The sequence below is a fragment of the Aquarana catesbeiana genome, linkage group LG08 (genome assembly GCF_042186555.1).
Source record: "Aquarana catesbeiana isolate 2022-GZ linkage group LG08, ASM4218655v1, whole genome shotgun sequence".
In the NCBI taxonomy this organism is placed as follows: domain Eukaryota; kingdom Metazoa; phylum Chordata; class Amphibia; order Anura; family Ranidae; genus Aquarana; species Aquarana catesbeiana.
The window spans coordinates 207,990,670-208,010,096 of record NC_133331.1 but is presented as its reverse complement, the minus strand read 5'-3'; the positions used below and the strand labels follow the sequence as shown (position 1 = coordinate 208,010,096).

General features: G+C 43.2%; 1 protein-coding gene across 1 annotated transcript in view; it reads right to left on the bottom strand.

Annotated features, from left to right (window-relative positions):
* Window positions 1-14,115, bottom strand: part of LOC141106242 (mannose-binding protein C-like) — a 36,919-nt gene extending 22,804 nt beyond the window's left edge. The window contains exons 1-4 of the mRNA XM_073596857.1: window positions 13,965-14,115; window positions 13,695-13,855; window positions 12,424-12,531; window positions 6,628-6,714 (exon numbers count right to left, since the gene is read on the bottom strand). Of these exons, the coding sequence (XP_073452958.1) occupies window positions 6,628-6,714; window positions 12,424-12,531; window positions 13,695-13,839 (340 nt within the window). The 5' untranslated portion in view covers window positions 13,840-13,855; window positions 13,965-14,115. The remainder of the gene's footprint in view (window positions 1-6,627; window positions 6,715-12,423; window positions 12,532-13,694; window positions 13,856-13,964) is intronic.
* Between the last annotated feature and the right edge of the window lie 5,312 nt (window positions 14,116-19,427).

Below are 19,427 nucleotides of genomic sequence, written 5' to 3'. Positions count from 1 at the left end.
TGTTTCCATCTCCACACCTCAGATACACCTAGCACCTCTGCCCATGAGAGCAAGTCAGTAGAGAATTGTTTGGGGGGGGTAGGTCTGTCCAGGTCCGGGGCCAGAATGGCGTTGAAATCGCCCATGAGTAACAGTCTGGCAGGGCAGTATGGAGTGATTTTCCCTAGAATGGTGTTAAAGGTGGAGGAGGAAAAAGGAGGGGGGATGTATACACTTACCACAATATATCAGACACTCTAGACAGTGAACACTATTAGTACATATTTAACCTGGGGGTCAGTGTGAACATGTTCCATCACACATGGGAAGGATTTACTGATCAGGATTGTGACCCCTCTGGCATATGTGGAATAGGAGGTGTGGAAAGCTCTCTGGATACATGGCTTTTTCAGCGCCAGTAGTTTGCTGCCCATCAGGTGCGTTTCCTGTAAAATTACCATATGTGGGGAATGCGATTTGAGGTATTTGAAGAGCACCTCTCTCCTAAATTTAGAATTGAGCCCCCAGACATTCCAGGACAGCGCACTAAAGGTGGGGGCATCACGTCCTGTCATTGTGCGGAGGTCTGATGGGGGAAGAAAGGAGGAGTGAAGCAGGTGCGCGTGCACATCTCAGGAGCAGCAAGGACCCAGGGAGCCTGTACCAGGTGAAATTATGACCCATGAAAGACCAAATAGACAAATGAACATGAATGTATACATAACTAATAAACAATACCCGTGATGACACCGAGGTGTCAAACCTGCCCTCATCTGATGACATCCCTAAAAACTCGGGAGTGATCAGATCGGGCCTATACCCAAAACTCAAAAACAGTAAACCCTTAAACTTTAATTAGCAACAGTTCAGTGCTGTATTTCAACACTTGTGGAAGCTCTTAGGTAGGGGAAGCAGGTTCAAGACAGTAGCACAGTCAATAAAAAGAAAAAAGAGGGAAAAACAAAATCGGTGGTTGCTGCTGGAGCTCCCCAGACAGGAGAAGTGGGCCGTAGTCTATGCAACAAAGGACATTGAACAACCAGTTGGGGTAATGGTGGATTAGAGCAGAGAGGAAAGACCTAGGGATGGATAGTGAGTAATACTGTGAGTCAACATGGGACAGGAGGTAGTCCTGTTTGGGGGGGTTGTGATACTTAGCTGCTCCCAGCATGTTGCAGTCAACCACGGTTCCTTGGTCATATGTTGTTAGCGGGTATCCAGCCATGCCGCAGCAGCCTCCAGGGTGTCAAAGAAACACGTGTTGTCACCATTGGTGATCTGCAACCTGCTGGGATATAATAGACCAAAGCGTATTCCCTTTTCCCGGAGCCGGCGTCTCACATCAGTAAAGGACTTGCGGCATTGCTGTACTTCCTGAGAGAAATCCGGGAAAAAGAGCAGTTTGGTATTTTTATATTTAATTTCAGGCATGGCGCGTGCCAGGATGCGATCCCGATCGCGGTAATTTAACAGCCGCAGCAGGAAGGGGCGAGGAGGGGCCCCTGGTCTTGGAGGGAGTGGCTGGACCCTGTGGGCTCTATCCACCACGAAGGTGGGAGGCATATCACCCAGGCTGAACAGGGTGGACAGTAATTGTTCAGTAAACTCAGCTGGTCTGGGGCCTTCAGCTCTCTCAGGTAATCCAAGTATGCGGATGTTATTCCACCTGAGGCGGTTCTCAGTGTCTATGGCACGCTCCTGGAGCTCTTTCACTTGGAGCTACAGGGCCCTCACCTCCCTGGAATCTGCTCGGACTGTATCCACTGTGGAGACTCTGTCCTCCACGATACAGGACTGGAATTTATCCATATCCTGAGGGATGAGACCGACATCTATGGTCAGGAAGTCGATCTTGGTTGTCAGAGTTTCCTTGCACGCTGTAATAACCACCAGGATCTCTTCTCTCGTGGGGACCACCGCCGCCCCCGGCCCCGCGACTGCCTGTATGCTCGCCACCATCACGGTAGCGGGCCGCCTTGTAGAGGAGACGGTCACAGTGGGGGGGTACGAGATGCCCTCGGACCAGATTTTGAGTAGCGGGTCCTAGGGTGACCCATCTGAGGTTTGTCCCGCGATGAAGGAGGTTCTTAGGGGGCCTGCGGGTAGGTATCAGGGTCCACGGAGTAGGATGGAGGATTCGAAGGTGGTGACGGGGCGAAGCTCCAGCGGGACTCGTCCACTCCCTTCACAGGCTATCCACTTCCCCAGCCACAGCATGAGTTAGTCTTTCCCCCAAGGGAGTTTGGCAGGAGGGAGGGAGGAGAGTATAGCCATATCACAGTGCCCAAGCTGGGAGGATGCTGCTGGTTCTGTAGGCCCGAAGATGGCGGCGGGCTGCAGGTAAGGGGAGTCTGCCCTCAGGGATCCTCAGGCAGCCCTCCGATGGCACACTTCCGGACTACCCCCTCTAAAGAAGTCACCCCATGTAGATGGGGATGGGGCTGCCACTCATCTCACGGATCGCGGCACTCGAGCGCGGAGGATATAGGCAGTCTTGCCCGCAAGATGGCAGCGGGTCCCGGCTGTGTGGAGCTAGCCACGGGCCAGATAACAACACTAGAAGCCGGCCGGGATCCACAATTTGGGCTGTGATCGAGGCAGGGGATGCCCAGGCACCTATGGGGCAGACTTGGAGGCTCACCAGGTTAGTCAGTGTAGAGGATAGCAGTAGATGGCGTGGAGGACACAGGAGGCTCCGTAGGCCACAAGATGGCAGCGGGCCATGGGTGTGGAGAGCCCGTCCTCGGGGATCTTCAGGCAGGCCTCCGATGGCTCACTCCCGGTCCACCCCCTCTGGAGAAGTTGCCCTAGAGGGATGATGGTGGGGCCAAAGCTCGTTCCGCAGATCACGGCACTCGACTCGTGGAGGATGTATGTGGCCTTGTAGGCCACTAGATGGCGGCGGGTCCCGGCTGTGTGGAACCGGCCGCGGGCCAGATAACAACACTAGTGGCCAGCTGGGATCCACAATATAGGCTGTGATTGAGGCAGGGGATGTCCAGGGACCTATGGGGCAGATTTGGAGGCTCACCAGGTTGGTCAGTGCAGAGGATGGCAGTAGATATTATCAGGATGTGCGGAGCTCCACAGCAGCACATCTTTCTCGGCTCACATCCGGACATGCCCCCCCATAGCGCCATAAATTTACTCAGCACTTTACACACAGTATACAGTGCCTTGAAATTTTTCACATTTTGTTATGTTACAACCAAAAATGTAAATGTATTTTATTGGGATTGTATGTGATAGACCAACACAAAGTGGCACATAATTGTGAAGTGAAAGGAAAATTATAAATGGTTTTCAATAATTTGTAGAACCACCTTTCGCTGCAATTACAGCTGCAAGTCTTTTTGGGGATGTCTTGACCAGCTTTGCACATCTAGAGAGTGAACTTTTTGCCCATTCTTCTTTGAAAAATAGCTCATGCTCTGTCAGATTGGATGGAGAACATCTGTGAACAGCAATTTTCAAGTCTTGCCACAGATTCTTAATTGGATTTAGGTGTGGACTTTGACTGGGCCATTCTAACACATGAATATGCTTCAATCTAAACCATTCTATTGTAGCTCTGGCTGTATATTTTGGGTCATTGTCCTGCTAGAAGGTGAACCTCCGCCCCAGTCTCAAGTCTTTTGCAGACTCTAAAATGTTTTCTTATAAGATTGCCAGGTATTTGGATCCATCCATCTTTCCATCAACTCTGACCAGCTTCCCTGTCCCTGCTGAAGAAAATAATCCCCACAACATGATGATGCCACCACCATGTTTCACGCTGGGGATGGTGTGTTCAGGGTGATGTGCAGTGTTAGTTTTCCGCCACACATAGCGTTTTGCTTTTAGGCCAAAAAGTTCAATTTTGGTCTCATCTGACTAGAGCACCTTCTTTTACATGTTTGCTGTGTCCCCCGTATGGCTTCTCGCAAACTGCAAACAGACTTCTTATGGCTTTCTTTCAACTATGACTTTTTTCTTGCCACTCTTCCATAAAGGCCAGATTTGTGGAGTGTACGACTAATAGTTGTCCTGTGGACAGATTCTCCAACCTGAGCTGTGAATCTCTGCAGCTCCTCCAGAGTTACCATGGGCCTCTTGGCTACTTCTCTGATTATTGCTCTCCTTGCCCAGCCTGTCAGTTTAGGTGAACGGCCATGTCTTGGTAGGTTTGCAATTGTGCCAAACTCTTTCCATTTTTCAAATGATGTACAGTGCTCCGTGAGATGTTCAAAGCTTAGGATATTTTTTTTATAACCCTAACCCTGCTTTAAAATTCTTTACAACTTTATCCCTTACCTGTCTGGTGGGTTCCTTGGCCTTCATGATGTTGTTTGTTCACTGAGGTTCTCTAACAAACCTCTGAGGGCTTCACAGAACAGCTATATTTATACTGAGATTACGAATTAGGTGACTTCTGAAGGCAATTGGTTTCAAGGCTTCCAGATGTTTGACGCAGAGAGAAACAGCTTTTAAAATCCTACTTTTCTGGTAGAGAACACCTGAGGTGGTACATCGCCCTGACTCTTCACTTTCCTATCTATGCTGGAGTTGGGGCAAGGAAAAGGGTACCCAGTATCGTATTTTTTGGCAATGTGAGCTTATAGCCCCCTTTGGGAAAATTGTGATGCCTCTCATCCAACGTATGTTTGAAATATCACTTCCGTTGGACTTGATACATTACCTAATAGGCATCCCATTTCCTAGCATTGGTAAACCTTCAAACAAATTAGTCTCCTACATATTATTAGCAGCCAAGAGAACTATCGGGATACATTGGCTATCTTCTACATCCCCCTCCCAAGCCCAGCTTTTACACACCATTTCAGAGATTCTAAAAATGAAGTATATGACAGTTTGGTTCCTGATGCCATAGCCCAATTCAGTAGGATATGGGATCCCCGGGACCAATCTGAATATGGTTCCCCTCCCATGTCTTGTTGAGGTTGTGTCTGGGGTGACATCCCCTCTTCTCTCCATGACCCCACTTTGTTGCAATTAACTCCTGGTGTATGCTTATAGAGTATATGGTCTGTTCCCTTATTCCATTTAAAAAAATGTCCTTCCCCTCATACTGTATATGTTTATGATCTACTTATTACATATAAACAAGTTTTCTGTCTTGTTCTATAAATCGTTTTGTTCAATGATATCCTCCCATTGTATTGTTTCCTTTTTTCTCTCCTATGCAAATTTAGTATTTCTGGAATTCCTTCAATAGGAATACAATTTTAAAAAGGAAAAGAAATACCTTTCACTTGTATGTTGGATGGTTAATTTATGTTAATGTTATGTTAATGTTAATTTTTGCACTTTTTCTAAGTAAAATGCACAGCACACACGCAACACAGAGACTGGGATTTCTCTGAGAGCCCTGGGTCTCATAGTAACGACAGGGTCCCCAGACTGTCGGTTCCAGGTCACCTGATTGCTGTAATAGCCTCTAATTGGCTACCACAGCGATCAGCCACTGTGAGCCCGCACTGTGTTTACTTCCTCTTCTGAATGAAAAGAAAGATGCATAGGGCTTGATTTACTAAAGGCAAATAGACTGTGCACTTTGCAAAGTGCAGTTGCACTCTGCAAGTGCAGTTGCTCCAGAGCTTAGTAAATGAGGTAAAGATTCACTTTGCAAAGAATACCCAATCACATGCAAGGGAAATAAAAAAAACAGCATTTTTGCTTGCACATGAGTGGATGACAGAAGTCACCAGAGCTTCTGCTCATTTACTAAGCTCTGGAGCAACTGCACTTTGCAAAGTGCACAGTCTCTTTGCCTTTAATAAATCAACCCCATAGTATTTTCCTCTTCTTGAAGGAGAGGAAATGTAAACAAATCAAAATGTGTAAAAAACAAAAACTAAATAAAAATAAAGAATAAAAAATAATTTGAAAAAATAGCAAGTTCAAGGTTTGCCAGGGTTAGTGTTAATGTCAAGGTCAGGGTCAAAGGTTACAGTCAGCATATTTTCTGTAGAATTTAAAACAAAAAATTATAATTGGTATCAGTGTCAGTTTGTGACAGTGTCAGTGCGTTTTAGGCAGGATTAAAAAAATAAAAATGCGCACCATTGTTTCTGGGCTGTACTACGGGTACAAACAACAACTAACATACACATATGTGTTATCGCTGCAATCGTTAGGAGCAGGAAAATTATTCTTTGGTGGTAAATTCTGATAATAGCAAGAAATATACAGCTACATTTTAAAAATATATTTTTTTCACTACAGTATTTTGGGCCAATTGTCTGTTATATCCGAGATATCCATTTACCACCAAAAGAAAGCCCAATTTGTCCTGGAAAAAACAAGGTATAATTCACCTGTATACACTAAGTAGCTGTGACTATATGTACAGTTTTACTAACACATGTCAAAGTTGCAAAATTGTGCTTAGGCATTTAGCTTTGTTTTACGCTTAGGCGTGAAGGGAGTTAAACTGTTTAATTACTGTGTATACTGGGATTGTACTTAATACTTAACCATTGTATACCAGTTTATTTTTGTTGGACATTTTATGGCTTGTATTCCACTATAGCTGTCTTTTCTTGTTTTGGCGAACCTCTCACAATAAATAACAAATGTTAAAAAAACAATAAAAAGAAATACAAGTCTCCTTTATATTAATTACTGCTACTGGTTTTCCTGAATTACCTGGGCTTCCATTCTCTCCTTTTTGGCCTTGTCCTCCTGGCAAACCCACTCCTCTTTCCCCTTTCTCCCCTTTATATCCAGTCGGGCCTAAGGAAAGAAATATTATACAAAAGATTAGAGATGTCATGGTAAACAAATAGCAGTAATAATTACATTGCTATAGAAATAATAGTTTAACATAAATACGTAAAAAATTCAAGTTCTAGGCAAGTTCTGCAATCTTTAAGTATATCAATACCCTACAACCAAAATGTAATTTATTGCAGCTTACCAGTTCCTAAATGTGGTGGGTGTATTGGTCTTATTTTTTCTTTATTTCCTCTATTATTATTTTTTCCATTATTTTAACTCAGAATTGATGTGAATAACACACTTTTTGGCCATGCTCATGTACCACACTGTGTCTATGGAGGGAGCCATGGTTGTCACCCAAGCTGAACTTCAAAGATGTCTGTCTCTATTTATCTCCATGGGGAGTATTCATTTACAGAAGGAAGATAACACTGTTTATGCTTTTAGTTCAGCTCATAGAAGTGAGATGGACACTGCATTTCTGGAAAGATCAACATGTAACTTCTGCACTTGATGAAAATGTGAAAATTATGAGCACCATCATTAAGGATGAGATTGAAATGTCATCAAACTTAAAGTACAACTAAAGGATCCTGTCTTGCAGTGTAAACCAATACCAAAGCCAGTTCTAGTGCATAAGTAAATAAAAAAAAAAAAACGTCCTTTATCTTCGCTGACTCAGCCAAATACTCCATTATTTGGGTCTCTTGTGGTTCTCCCTCTAAACTCGACAACTCACAGTGGTAAGGTTTCCTTAGCATATTCAGTCCTGCCAATCCAGAAAGGAGTGGGCAGTTCTGGTTTTGGCCAGTTGTTAATTGAGAAGCTACAGGTTTGTGAATCATCAGTGACAATACTGATAGCCACAAACCATACATCAAGTTTTCATCTCACTGCAATGCTCTAGTGCAAGCAGACAAAGCCTACATGAAGAAATGCAGCTGTGTTGTCCCCTCATCACATAAAGCTGCATTAGGTGGACTTCACTACCAGGCTTGACAGGTTTTTTGCGACCTTACAGGGGGACTAAAGCCTCGCACATACAATCAGATTTTCCGACAGGAAATGTGTGATGACAGGCTGTTGGCAGAAAATCTGACCGTTTGTACGCTCCATCGGACAATTGTTGTCGGATTTTTCACGGACAAATGTTGGATGGCAGGGTTAAAAATTTTCCATGGACAAATGTCTATTGTCGGATTTTCCAAGCGTGTGTACACAAGTCCATCGGACAAAAGTCCAAAGTATAAACACACATGCTCGGAAGCAAGGACGAGCCAGAAGCGGTCAGTCTTGTAAACTAGCGTTCGTAATGGAGAATTAACATTCATGACGTGGCAAATTGAAATGAAATCTTGAAATGCAGCGCACATTCTCTTCTTCTTTAATGGGATAATAATGAAGCTGCTTTGCTGGTGATACTATGGAGTTATTGGAAAACAAATTTTCAAAGGCTTTTTTTCTAGTGATATCAAGAATAATATTATTATGCTTTTTTTTTTTTTTTTGGGCAAGTTACCACAACACCATTGTCCCGTAGTTTTTAAGATCAAAGGTACAACTATGTTGGTGTCCCTTGTCAATTTTACATTGTATTTTTTTAAACGTAACTGCCTACTCCCAAAATGTAATTTGAAGTAAAACACATAGCCAAGTATCATGCCGCGTACACACGAGCGGAAATTCCGCCAGCAAAACTCCGATGAGAGCTTTTGGTCGGAAAATGCGACCGTGTGTATGTTCCATCGGACTTTTGCTGGCGGAATTCTAGCCAGCAAAAGATTGAGAGCAGGTTCTCTATTTTTCAGTTGGAAAAAGTTCCTATCCGAAAATGCGTTCATCTGTATGCAATTTGGATGCGCAAAAAACCATGCATGTTCAGAAACAATTCGACGCATGCTCGGAAGCATTGAACTTCATTTTCTCGGCGTGTTGTACGTCACCGTGTTCTTGGCGGTTGAAAGTTCAGAGAACTTTTGTGTGACCGTGTGTATGCAAGCCAAGCTTGAGCGTAATTCCGTCGGAAAAACCATCCAAGATTTTTCCAAAGGAAATTCCTCTCGTGTGTACGGGGCATTATTCTCCACAATTTTTTTTATTGTGCATTAAAAAAAGAAAACAAATAACATTAGACTTGCTATCTGCCAATAGAACTTAACCAAAAAGTGCATTCTATGCATCCAAAAATATAGAAGATATAACAAATCAAATCATTATCATTCAACCAAAAAATAAAAGCCTCATGCATGTGTCCTGCTTCTTAACATAGAGGATCAACAATGCCAAGAGTTGGTGAAAGCAGGGGTCCGTCATCCAGAGATATTTCCGAAAAACATCTGGATTATTCTCCTGCAGCTCCCGCAGCAAAGGCATATGACATAATTGGACACGATTAATAAAGCAACCAATTTTTGGTCCAATAACTCCTCCTCCTCCTGTTCCTGAACTGGACTTGGGTCAAAGCAATAACTCCAAGGCCAATAATAAATAACACGTTATCTCCTCTGATTCCGCAACATGGCTGGTTGACGAATGGCCGTTCAGAAACAAACTGAAAAGCACGAAATGAAAAGCGCGAACTGAAAGCGCTAAATGAAAAGCGCAAAATGAAAAGCGCAAATCAACACCCACCAAACTTCTACTAACACGAAATTAGCAGAAGGAGCCCAAAGAGTGGCACTAAAGAGCTGAAAAACCACATAGTACGTCACTACTTTCGTGTTTGTTGGCCGACAATTCCTTGCCTTCGGACAAAATTCCACGGTTTTGTTGGTGGAAAATCCGATCGTGTGTACGAGGCTTAAGAGAAAACTGATAGTGCAGATGCACTTAGTTGGAGTTTAAACATAGTTGTCCAGCCTTTCTCAGATGTCTCTGCTTATGGCACATTTCCATGTACTCCAATCTCAATCAACTCTGTTTAATTATTTATATTTAATTTTTATTTTACTCAGTTCTGTTGCATCTGTGTATCTCTGTTTTCTTCTTCAATATCGCAGCAGCAATACCAAAACTTTTAATGCAAAGAGGCCCTTTGAACCAGTTTGGAAGTGGTTATCTGCTTATATTTATAAAAACTTTCTGCTCCTAGTCTTGGAAACAGCTAGCCTCCCAAATACACAGTATATATACACAAATGCACAGTAAAACTGTCACAACCATTTTGCTGAGAGGTATCCTGATTTGCATCCAATAGTGTCCCTAAGTTGCTTGATAAATGTCCCCTGCTGAGTCAGGTGAATACAGTGCAATATGACAATAAGACATATAGTACATGGGCCATAGATAAATATACTTTATGAGATTCGTGTTCATATACTTTAGTAAGTCCTTGTTTGACACAGTTGCAAGTCAATCATTGCTTTAGTTCACTTCATATTTCATTACTTTTAATGGTTTTCTTGAATTACCTTGGTTTCCCTTTTCTCCTTTTTGCCCTTGTCATCCAATTTCTTGGAACCACCCTTTCTTTTTACTACCCTTACACTTTCTCCTTCAGTTCTCCTCTTCAGTTCTCCCTCTTCTACCTTCTCCTCCCTTTATGTGATTATGTCATGAGGAGAAGCTCTGGAAAGTTTTTACACTGCCAATGGCTCACCTTCCAGGGCATCTGCACCATTTTTGCCTCTTCTGAAGATGCAAATAAAATTGGCTGAAGCACTGGTGGCCACTGATTGGTCGCATGCCAATGGTCTTGTACACGGCAGAAGACCCTATAATGAAACATGGCAAAGGTGCATATGACAGCAAAAAGATCATAGCTGGTGGGAAGGACCATCAGGATGCTGCACACAGCTCTTGAAAACATCAGTACTCCTCCCAAGAAGAGCTATGCAAAAATCATAATGACTTAATGGGTAGAAGTCAATCTGGAGGTTTGGACACTCCTAGCCAGGCTGTATTTACATTCAGACTGCCATAGATAATGTTCCCATGTGGTGCTAAGTCTCCAGGATAGAAAAAACTAAAAGACAATGAATGAGAAGGGTGGGAAAGATGCTGGGGAGGAACGAGATAGATGATGGTGGATGAACTCCAGCAAGCAAATAGGGTGAGCTGTAGCCATTTAACCACTTGCCGACCGGGCCATAGCCGATAGACGGCTACAGCGCAGTCGGCTTATTCTGGGTGGACGTCCGTGGGACATCCTCCCAGAATGTTGCTCCTGCACGCCCCCTGGGGCGTGCACCCGGGAACATTCATGACCACCGGGTCCGGAGGACCCAGTGTCTTGCCGAGAAAGTTCCCCCGGCGGATAAGGGCCCCCCTGTACTGCACATGCTCTGCGCTTGCGCAGTACAAACTACTGTGGTGATGCCGAAAATTGACGAACATAAACAGCTGTGAGTGAACTCTACACCGCGCATGCGCAATTAACATGACATTCTACCAAACTATGCTACACGCTCACGATGCTCGTGCTACTCTGCAAGGGGCAGGTCTATTATTACTGTTATATCGTCTAAGCAAGGGGTGGGTCTATTATTACAGTCTATTATTACTGTTATATCTGTAGGCATCCGCCCCTTACACGATATAACAGTAATAATGGACCCGCCCCTTGCAGAGTACCATGAGCATCTGGAGCGTGCGGCATCGTCTGGTACAATGTCATGTTAATTCCGCATGCGCGGTGTACAGCTCACTCACAGCTCTTTATGTTCGTCAATCTTCGCCAGCTACGTAGTCCTTCGAACTGCGCAAGCTCTATGCCTGCGCAGTACAGGGGGGTCCTTATCCGCCGGGCGGACCTTTCTCAGCAGAACACTGGCGCATCACGGATCAGGGTGAATAGCCGCTGATAGCGGCCATTTACCACGTGATTGTTCCGTCAAATGACAGAGCGATCACTTGTAAACAAACCGGCGTCACGTCATGACGCCGGTTCCTCTCTCCCCTCTCTGTACCGATCGGTACAGTGCGAGGGGAGAGGGGGAGAGATTGCAGCAGCCCTGTGGGCTGGATGTGTAGTTCCCACAGCGCTGCTCAGTGCCAATACTCTGCAATACTCTGCAACACTGTGCAATACTCGTCAATACTCTTCAATACTGTGCAATACTCTGCCAATACTCTGCAATACTGTGCAATACTCTGCCAATACTGTGCAATACTGTGCAATACTCTGCCAATACTCTGCAACACTGTGCAATACTGTGCAATACTCTGCCAATACTCTGCAACACTGTGCAATACTCTGCCAATACTCTGCCAATACTCCCTAATACTCTGCCAATACTCACCAATACTTTGCCAATACTTACCAATACTCTGCAATAAATTTTAACAAAGAATTTTTTTTTTTCACCAAATCTTCAGTCTTTTTTGATTTATAGCGCAAAACATAAAAAACCCAGTGGTGAGTAAATACCACCAAAAGAAAGCTCTATTTGTGTGAAAAAAAAGGACAAAAATTTCATTTGGGTACAGTGTTGCATGACTGAGTAATTGTCATTCAAAGTGTGAGAGCACCGAAAGCTGAAAATTGGTCTGGTTAGGAAGGGGGTTTAAGTGCCCAGTGGTTTAAGTTGTTAAATGCACCAAATATAATTTATCTAATTTCTATGAAGAATGCATATATTCGGTGTTCTTCAGGTATGTAAAATAATTTTGAGTAAAGGTATAAAGATGCCATAGCAAATTCTGGCGCTTATTATGCTTGCTCTTGCTCTGTCTCACACAGAAATGTAGATTAATTCAGTGATATGTTCAGACAAATAATCTTACCTGTAACTCCATTAATTCCTTTTTCCCCTGGATTGCCTTTTGGTCCTACTTTCCCTGGAAGTCCTGGGTTTCCTCTTTCACCTGGAATTCCAGGCTCTCCACGCACACCTCAAGAGAACATGTAACAATAATATTGACAGTCTGCAATCTGTATGCTCTAGAAATGGATACAATATATCATGTTTAAAGTATAACTAAAAGCAAAACTTTTTTTTTTTTGCTTTGGATAGAGTGGAGACAGATTGGAATACCTGTCAGTTTTTATTGCTGTCTATGCCGTTAATGAGGTTCACCTTTTTTGTCCTATTTACCATTATCATTGAAAGTGAAACTAGAAGAACAGCCCAAATTCTGGGTTGTCCCCAGAAAAATAATAGAGGGGAAGTCTTGCAATGGGGACACTAGTTCTGGTGACCTGGGGTCTCCAAGGAATTCCCTTAATTTACAGGAGTTTTATGATGTGTTCTAGTTGGCTATGGGACAGGAAGTGAAGGGAAATCTCCGCAATGGGAGACAGATGGCGAAAAAGAAAAAAACTGACAGGGGTTATAACCCTCCTTTACTCTATCCAAAATGGAAAAAAGATAAGTTTTGCCAATAGTTCTACATTATTCGTTATAAATTATAACACAATTAAACATATTCATTATTAAGTAAATGGCAGTGATGTAAGGTCTCTGCCCCCTTTTGTTTACAGGAGTGTGGTCAACTTTTTTTTTATTAAGGGGCCCTCAAGTGTGACATTATTAAGGGTTGCACATAACAAAAGAAAAGGGATGGACAGTATAGAAAATAAGTTTAAAAGTGTGTACAAAATTAGGAAGACCATTTAACTACTAGAAGTCAATCTAAAGAATGCAGACTGTCTGCAGGGGCCCAAATGCCACACAGTAAGTGCCAAAGGACAGCAGGATGCTCAGCTGGGAGTAGATGTTATCAGCAATATTGAAATGCACAGCAAAGAGCATTATCATTAAGACCCATGAAGGCATTGCTTGTCCTAAGTCAGCTGGAAACATCTTGGCAAAACATGTTCATATATTTTTCCAATGCAGTCATTTTAAAAAGTGGCAACATTTCTCTTGTCTCTTTCTATCTTGTCACTGTACCAATAAGAGCTGACAAATTTGTATTAAGCATTTAATTTCCTGCCAGCCTGATAATAGCATAATGTAGCACCACTGCATGGCGATAACTAAATGTTTCAAAATGACGGGTATTTCAAACAAATGTTGACAATAAAGTTAAAGTAAAAAAATAATAAAATTCACCTGGGTCGCCCTTTGGGCCATTAGCCCCATCTCTTCCATCTCTACCATTTAAGCCTGGACACATGGCTGGTGTTTCTGAATGACTCAGGTTAAAAACCACAGACAAAACAACTAGAATGCATAGACAGTTTGTAAGAGAATTCATTGTTCAGCCGTTCAGCCTGTGAGAAAATAAAAGTATTGGTTCCCCTTATGTATTACATATATTTATTATTCAATGCTATACTAATGAAATAGATGACTAAGTTAAAGTCGTAAAATAATACTTGCCTAATTGTTGTTGTAGTCGTTTTCCTTCGTGTCTGAATTCCAACCAAACTTATATCACAACAAACCAGGTCTATGGCATCTGGTCATTTTATTTGCAAGGATATCGATTATTTTGGATTTGTTTGGAACTTTGTACCTGGTGAACGAGGTCAGTGTCTATATCTTTGGAACGTGCGTGTGTTTCATACATTCTCCTTTTAGTAAAAATCTAAACGTTTACTACTACTGCAGACAAAATAATATAAAGGAAAAAAATGGGGTGCTGCTCATTATATAGACTCCCTCTATAACAGCATTAGAAGTGTCCTTGTTTAATACCCCCCTTTTGCTAGGATACTATAGGTTTTATTTTGTTGTTCCAGAATAATTCAGTATGCCTGAGAAGTTCTTGTAATTCCCTCTATCCAAAGCAAAGAATGTAATTATGTATCATTTTTAATAATTTCACAATCCATTGCATGTATCCTGCAATGTTATGGCCCCTAACTTCAAAACCAAATGATCATTGATTTTTGATACATGAAACAATATAAACTGTATATAATTATAGTATCCCTAAATTAGATGTATCAAAACTATATTAATAGTGTAGGCATGGGACTTTTAAAGCATGGTATTTTTTGATAAAAAAATAACATTTATTCAAATGATAAAATTAAACAATGTTCAGTTTATATTGTAACAAACCACAATAAAATACAATTCTATAAAACCAGTCAATTGATATTTGCAATGATTGCATATAGCAGTCTTTACAGCTCAACACATTTCTCGGACAAGGTCCTCTTCATCAGGAAATATTAATATAGACTTTCTATAAATGCCATTTAGAATGACAAACTTTTAATAATCGTATTATAACACAAAGATATAGCAATATTCCATTTAACAGATTATATAATGGTATTCCCTTTAGGGATGGAGATGCAAGGAACCTGATACCCACACATATATACCACCCACAGGAGTCCCCAATATTCCCTCTCCTCCTTCCCCTCCTCCTCCAACCTTCAATATAGTAACTTTCATATATTGCAAGGATTCCCTTTTAAATCAATATCATAAACTTATTTTTTTTAAAAACAATGAAATACTTTTCCCTTTTTCTTAGGGTAAAGGAGATTGGGCTGTTGTTGTTCTATGTCTTTATCCCAAAGGGTTAAGTTATGATCTGGCAGATTCACTTAAAAGTACTACCTCTCTATATGAGAGATAAATATTGATTTCTTTCAAATAATTATAATACAATGCAGATGGCACTATGACACATGTAAAACATGTGTTCATAGTGTTATAATTACCTTCTATGATGTAGTGTGTATTGTGCCATGAACATTTATGTTATCACTCCTGGTGTGGTATAGGTATTCCAGTGAGCAAACTTGCAGTCCAGATTATTAGCTATACCATAGTAAATCTTTATAACCCCCCCCCCCTTTTAATAGTGCACAACTAGATACTATCAGGACTGCTGTATTACCATTAGGGATGAGCTTTATGTTCGGGTCGAACATGAGTTCGACCCGAGCATTGGCTATTCGGCAGTTCGTCGAAAATTGAACATTATGCAGCATTCGCACCAAATTAGAGCGCCGCGTAATGCCCCATAATGCACTGCGGGAGTGCAGTGCATTGCTGTATGATGATTGGCCAAAGCATGCACCATGACCTGCATGCTTTGGTCAATCCCAGCACCCTCAGCTAAGAGATCCATAATTGGCCCAGGCTCAGGGGGACTAAATCCACGCCCCACACTATATAAGGCTGTGTGTAATGTGTTGTTGGCATGGACGGAGAGAGTGTCATTTAGAATGATCAGGCAGGTTATTCAGTTAGCTGCAGTGTATATTTAATATATATATACAGCATATCCACTGCATCCAGTTTAGCTATATCTGACTGCAGGCCATTCCTGGTGTACTTTTTCTAATATACTTCAGGCAGGCAGGTTATTCAGTTAGCTGCAGTGTATTTAATATATATATATATATATATATATATATATATATATATATATATATATATATATATATATATATGACAGTCTTGTATGTGTATATATATATATATATATATATATGTAAGTGTATATATATATATATATATATATATATATATATATATATATATATATATATATATATATACACACTGCATCCAGTGGAGCCAAGCTTATATCTGACTGCAGGCCATTCCTGGTGTACTTTTTCTAATATACTTCAGGCAGTGTACACAGTACCGTGCACCCATAATGCAGTTGCTACTACTTTTCTGGTGGTGTACACAATACAGTACAGCCATAGTTGTTATTACACTTCTGTTGGTGTACACAGTGCCATGCACCCCTAGTGCAGTTGCTTCTACTTTTCTGGTGGTGTACACAGTACACAATACATACAGTGCACTCATAGTTGCTAATAGACTTCTGGTGGTGTACACAATACCGTTCACCCCTAGTGCAGTTGCTACTACTTTTCTGGTGGTGTACACAATACATACAGTGCACCCATAGTTGTTATTACACTTCTGTTGGTGTACACAGTACCGTGCACCATTAGTGCAGTTGCTACTACTTTTCTGGTGGTGTACACAGTACACAATACATACAGTGCACCCATAGTTGCTATTAGACTTTTGGTGGTGTACTTTTGGTGGTGTACACAATACCGTTCACCCCTAGTGCAGTTGCTACTACTTTTCTGGTGGTGTACACAATACATACAGTGCACTCATAGTTATTACACTTCTGTTGGTGTACACAATACCGTGCACCCTTAGTGGTTCAGGAGGGGGGCGCTCTCTCACCCCCCCCTTTTCCTGTGGCCTGCCAGGTTGCATGCTTGGATAAGGGTCTGGTATGGATTTTTGCGGGGACCCCCACGCCATTTTTAAAAAAATTTTGGTTTGGGGTTCCCCTTAATATTCATACCAGACCCAAAGGGTCTGGTCGAACATCGGGCTCATCCCTAGTACACAGTACCATGCACCCCTAGTGCAGTTGCTACTACTTTTCTGGTGGTGTACACAGTAATACATACAGTGCACCCATAGTTACTATTTGACTTCTGGTAGTGTACACAATACCGTTCACCCCTAAAACAGTTGCTACTACTTGTCTGGTGGTGTACACAATACATACAGTGCACCCATAGTTGTTGTTACACTTCTGTTGGTGTACACAGTACCGTGCACCCCTAGTGCAGTGGCTACTACTTTTCTGGTGGTGTACACAGTACACAATACATACAGTACACCCATAGTTGTTGTTACACTTCTGTTGGTGTACACAGTACTGTGCACCCATAGTGCAGTTGCTACTACTTTTCTGGTGGTGTACACAATACAATGTAGTGTGGTTTTGCTAAACAAAATTTACAGCATGTCCGGAAGGCCACCAAGGAGAGGCAGACACTCACAGGCCAATAAAAGAGGGCAAGCAGGCTCTGTGTCTACAGTCGACAGTGCTGGTCATGGACACTGTGCATCCTCAGCACATGGCCGTGGGGCACGCTTGTCCTTTTTTTCTGCAGCTGGCCGTGCTATTAAGCCACAACATGCAGAAGAGTTGGTGGAATGGATAACAAAGCTGTCCTCATCCTCCTCATCCTCTGTCACCCAGGCTCAAAGTAAGTTGCCTGCCAATGCAGCTGCCAAAGTGGCCTAGTCCATCAGCTCCATGTCACTCCTTCCCTAGCCCCACCATCATGCATGGAGGAGTCCCCCGAACTATTCGACTACAGTGTCGGGTACATGCTGCAGGAGGATGCGCAGTGATTTGAAGGCTCTGATGATGGTACCCAGGTTGAGGAAGGGAGTAACGTCAGCCTAGAGAGAGGGGGTGCCCAAGAAGGTCAAGAAGCTGGCAGTCATGTTCCCCCAGCTGCAGCATACTGCCAAGTTTGCTCCAGTGACGAGGAGGGAGGGGATGATGAGGTCACTGACTTTACTTGGGTGCCTGATAGAAGAGAGGAGGATGAGGAGGTGGCACATCTCCAATGGGGCATGATGCCCTCCAGGGGGCAGCTTAAGGGCGGCCACCCTATTGCATCACACCGCAGAGCTAAGCAGGTGCAGGGCGCTGCTGACTCCCCACATATTTTGAAAAGTTCTTTGGTGTGGGCCTTTTTTGACACGTGTGCAGCAGATCGCACCGTTGCTGTTTACAACATATGTCTGAAGCGTAGTAAGCGTGGCCAAAACAGTAGCTGCTTGGGCACCACATGCTTGACCAGACATATGACGACCTCCCATGCAGTCCGTTGGCAACAGCACTTAAAAGACCCACATCAAAGAACAAGGCGGACCTCTCCTTGCTCCTCATCAGCTGGTATCTCCAACCCCACTATACCTCCAGTCCTCTCAGAAACCTGCACTGAGAGGAATGAAGGTATAGAAATAGGTGTCCCAAGTACTTGCGGCCAATCTGCTAGTGGTACAGCAACATCCAATTTTAGCAGGCAAATTTCCCTACCCCAGTTGCTAAACTGTCGAAAAAAATTCGGTCCCAGCCATCCACATGGTCAGCGGCTGAATGCTAGCTTAGCCAAATTGCTAGCACTGCAACTGCTACCTTTTCAGCTGGTAGACTCTGCCCCTTTCGTGAATTTGTGGAATGTGCTGTACCTCAGTGGCAGGTTCCCAAACGCCATTTCTTTTCACGGAAGGCCATTCCGGCTCTCTACCAGCATGTGGAAGGCAATGTCTTGGCCTCGTTGGACAGGGCGGTCAGCAGTAAGGTGCATATTACCGCTGACTCATGGTCCAGCAGGCATGGACAGGGAGGTTACCTTTCTTTCACGGCACACTGGGTAACTCTGCTGGCAGCTGGGAAGGATGCAGGACAGGCTTCAGTATTGTTGGAGCTTGTTCCACCACCACGCCACCAAAATGCTAGTAGTCGTGATTCTGCCACAGCTCTCTCCTCCACCCCCTCCTCTTCTTCTTCCTCTATGGCCTCTTCCTCTGTAGATTTGTCCTCTGAACCAGCGGTGCTCCGTAGGTGTTCAAGGGGCTACGCAAACACTCAGGCAAAAAGATGCCATGCGGTGCTTGAGTTGGTCTGCTTAGGGGACAGGAGCCACACTGGGGCAGAGATTCTAGCAGCTCTGCAGGGGCTGACGCCATGCCAGCTTCAGCTAGGAATGGTTGTATGTGACAATGGCAACAACCTCCTCTCCAACCTCCGACAGGGACACTTGACCATGTTCCCTGTTTGGCTCACATCCTGAATTTGGTGGTGCAGTGGTTCTTGAGCAGGTACCCAGGCTTACAGGATCTCCTGAGGCAGGCTAGGAAAGTCTGTGATCATTTCCACCGGTCATTTAATGCCAGTGCCCGGTGAGCTGACATTCAAAGAGAATGCAACCTGCCCAAGAACTGCTTAATTTGAGACATGCCCACCAGGTAGAACTCAACATTGGCAATGCTGCAGCCTCTGCACATTAATGAGTACCTGTGTGAGTA